Source organism: Melanostigma gelatinosum (assembly GCF_949748355.1).
Source record: "Melanostigma gelatinosum genome assembly, chromosome: 10".
NCBI lineage: Eukaryota > Metazoa > Chordata > Actinopteri > Perciformes > Zoarcidae > Melanostigma > Melanostigma gelatinosum.
Window position 1 is genome coordinate 15,580,147 of NC_136643.1, and position 4,092 is coordinate 15,584,238.

At 42.0% G+C, this 4,092-nt stretch overlaps 1 protein-coding gene across 1 annotated transcript; it reads right to left on the reverse strand.

Moving 5' to 3' along the window:
• Positions 1-2,414: 2,414 nt before the first annotated feature.
• Positions 2,415-4,092, reverse strand: hoxd9a (homeobox D9a). Its single transcript, XM_079277389.1, has 2 exons — positions 3,528-4,092; positions 2,415-3,020 (listed from the first exon to the last, which is right to left on the reverse strand). The coding sequence occupies exons 1-2, from the start codon at positions 4,075-4,077 to the stop codon at positions 2,776-2,778; spliced, it is 795 nt and encodes a 264-aa protein (XP_079133515.1). The 5' UTR covers positions 4,078-4,092; the 3' UTR covers positions 2,415-2,775.

Below are 4,092 nucleotides of genomic sequence, written 5' to 3' on the forward strand. Positions count from 1 at the left end.
TCATTCTGTGTTCCTCCTCTTTGTCTCCAACAGAACATCACACACACACACACACACACACACACACACACACACACACACACACACACACACACACACACACACACACACACACACACACACACACACACACACACACACAACCCTCAAACTTGTTTACTTTCACATGTGTTCCCTATCGGTCAGAAAAAGCTATTTCCACAGCTGTTATTTTCATACATCCTCCACACTCCATACGACTGCGCATTTAATGTGCGACTCCGAAGCAACACGGCCTCTGCTATGCATGACTAATGACAAGAGTGAAGTTGAGTGTATGGCTGACACTCACTCATGATGACATGGAGAGAAACATATAACGGTAAATGAAGGAAATTGCTTGAGGCGCGTATTGCCTGCGTGTGAACAGCGTGTAATCACATAATCATAGATATTTTTTTAAATAAAGAAGCTGAACATCGTCATTATGGGGTCAGCCTTGACAGTCGTCAGTCTACTGGATTCATCACAGCACAATGCACAAAGACGCAAACAATCAATTCAACATTTCCTCGAACTGCTTCAATGTTTTCTGTCTTGTTTCTCTCTGAGCGCTGCAGTCAGATACACGAAATAGCAAATAGTAAATGCCTCAGCACTGACGCGTGATCCAGTTGGTTTTGCAGGAAAATAGCATATATATATAAATGCTATTTTCCTCCAAAGGCCCAATACGAACCATGATTGCATTTTGTGACTATTTCCCAAACGGTCATCACTATTTCAGTGATTTAACAAAAAAAAAACATGGAAGTTCAATTTGAGCATTGTTCGGGGTAAAAACACAGGGCACAGTGTCGCTGTTATAGCTCCAGAGTCACTGTTGAGTTTCAATAAAATATTTGTTCATCATCAATATTTTCACCAGCTCTACAAGGACAACAAAATACGAATCGCTGCTCCATGCTAAAGAGGAATATGGCCTTTGAATGGAAAATGTAGAGGAACACATTTCCTAAAGTTGTCTTGTTTTTATCTGTAAATTATGATCCCCTAAGGCTGCTCCTATAGATTAAAACTGGCTCCTCTTTTATGCAAATGTATACGTGTTGCTGAGATGGTGGGTCTTTCAATTATGCAATTGTTGAAAGAAACGTGCTATTTTCATTGTTTTAAAAAAAAGAAACAGCTCTTAATTAAGGACAGAAAGTACTTTTTTAAAACCGACCCCTGGACTTAGATGACGTGTTGTATTGCCAACTTGCTCTAGCTGTGAATGAATTGCTGTAACTGAGACTAAAAGACCAATATCGCCCTCTAGCGCTCTCATTACTTTTACAATGAAGCATACTGCTCCAGCAGATTGTGTTTAGTTCTGCAAAATTCAGGGATTTTCCATTTTATTTTAAATAGTGCAGTTACAAAAATGTTATTTATTCATTTGCTCAAATTTCAGAACAATTTAAAATTATCAACACGTATTTTGTTTCATGTAGTGCAGCCTGTATGTATGAGGACACATTTATTTTACATCTCAATGTAAAATAAATAAGAAGTTACAACTGCACCGGACACCACTCAAAGTTAAGGGTTTTTTCTCACCAGTGGGAAGTGCAGTATAGGAATAAACGTGACCATTAAGGTGGGGGTGATTTCCTCTAAAACAATTCATCGGCCAGACACCCTGTGGAAAAGTGTCTACATTCTGTTGGTCAGCAACAGACACGAACGCCCCAGAAAAAGGGGGTTTCAAAGCGGAGCGTAATTACTGGCCAGGGCCATAAACTCATTTAGGCCAGACGTCTAGCCATTTCTATGACTTTATTGGACCGCGTCTCTTCCTGCTTTAAAGTCATTATTCGTACAAGTTGGACAATAAATTGGAAATCCACCGCAACACCTCTCGCAATCGTAAATACTTTATGACTTGTTCTTCTGTTCAAATCCACCGTTTTAAAAAAATGTGAAATTCAACACGCAGAATGTAACCTGTTGGAATTATCGAGCGATTTGAATCAATTAAATCTCTGCCAATCAATTTGTTGGCTGCAAAAAGAGAAAATTGTAAGTACAGTGGCACACTGACTTGTTAAATTGTTAAAATTGTGCGGCTAAAATAAATTGAGATTCAGTAGCAGCCGTACTAAAAACTAGGGTTTAGGGGATTTTTTATTTTGTATTAATAAAACGAATTACGTAAAGGAAATAAACCAACGCAACGTACAGAGAAACGTGTTAAATGCATTAAAGGAAAATGTTGATCACCACATTTGTGTTTGGTTTTCGAGAAAGCTAAATGCACGCCTGTGTTTTTCCTTCACACTTATTATGGCGATAATTTCAAGGTAAAAGTCTTTGCGAAAAATTGGGTCAAAGCAGGATTTGGTGATGCAGTATCTCAATGTGTGTGTACCGACAATAGACAGCAGTCGTGCAGCTGTGAAAATGTTTTATATACAACTCCAAATTCTTAACAACGATAAGCATTACACATAGACACGTTTCCTACTGACAAGGGATGCCCAACAAATCGGACAAACTTGCTTTTGCGGTTGAGTGAAATGCAAAACAGGGGAAAATATCAGATGGATCTGTATTTTTGACGGATCCAGTCTGAACGTCACAAAGACAAACTCCTGCATATGCGATTTGGAGGCAAACACTGTATGACACAGACACGCAATATTACTAGTCTAGAGGTTCTAAAAAAATAAAATGGCTACCGATGCTCCTACCAAAATGAATTTAATTGTTCAGATGGCTTCCTTGGTACAAATGTGTCAAAAGGCAATGATTTCAGAGCAGCTCTCTGCCGCTCCTCTCTCTGTTCATCTTCTTCATTTTCATCCTCCTGTTCTGGAACCAGATCTTCACTTGTCTCTCGGTTAAACTGAGTATGCGGGCCACTTCATAGCGTCGGTCTCTTGTCAAATACATGTTGAAGAGGAACTCCTTCTCCAGCTCTAAAGTCTGATATTTCGTGTACGGGCATCGCTTCTTTCTCGTGGAGCGTGCGTGAATCCAGTTCGCTGCAGGGTTGTCTGAAAAAACAGATACAAGTAAAACACACGTGATGAGGATGTTTATCGGTTTAAACTTCATTAGTTGTTATCAAATTGGGGTTCGGGAAGCTGTGAGGACACATGCTGTCTAGGAAATGAAAAGCAATATGATAAATTGTTTAACAACGTGTTGGGGGACAAGGTGTTGTTCAGACAATGCGCAAAGATTGATATGGTCTACATGTTTTCCTGTTATTACTAGGTAGAATAAGAAAGAAAATAACATCCAGACATATCCGTAAAGTCCATATCGGGTAAAAAATCTCATCAAAAAGGAGCAACGTGTTTCTATTTTGGGTCCTGTGACATGAAGAACTTTAGGATCCGCTGTAATAACCCGAGCAGGGCGGGTTTTTCCCCTTCCCGAGCCGAGCTATAGCAGCCATACGAGACACTTTTATAGGTTAGTAAAACCTCCAGTTTTACACACCCAGCTCGTACAGTTCTTACGGTTGTAAATAAGGAGTAGCTATTTCGTTTACTTACTTGGGTCAAGTTGTTGTTTCTCCTCTTTGGGCTCGCTGTGGATCGAAAGTTCACTTCCACTGTGCTCTTTGGTCGCTTTTTCCTGACACTCCGATACTCCGCATGCGAATTCACCGGCGAGCGGCCGAGCCTCTGCCTCCAACGCGTCGCACTCTGTAGCTTTCGGTGGCAAGACCTCGGGCTTTGTTCCGTACGAGCGACTGCTGGAGTGAAATCCGGCGAACGAAACGTGGTTGGAGATGGGGTCCATCCAGGAGCGGACGCCCACATATCTGCCGTCCGAGGCGGGGAGATGAGACTGGTGGTGGTGGTGGTGGTGCATGTACGGATGATAAATTCCCTGCGGATGAACCGAGGACCACGACGACGAGAAAACGGCGGACTTTGGTGCAAAGTGGCAAGAGGAGAAGTCTGCGTTGTCCCCGGCACCTGACGGCCTCGGGGTCACCGTGTGCGGAGCCTGAATAAAGCGAGCACCGTACGCATCCTCCGGCTCCTGCCCCATTATAGCGTCCACATAGCAGTTACTGAGAGTGCCACTGGAAGACATTTTTGATCTCTTCCT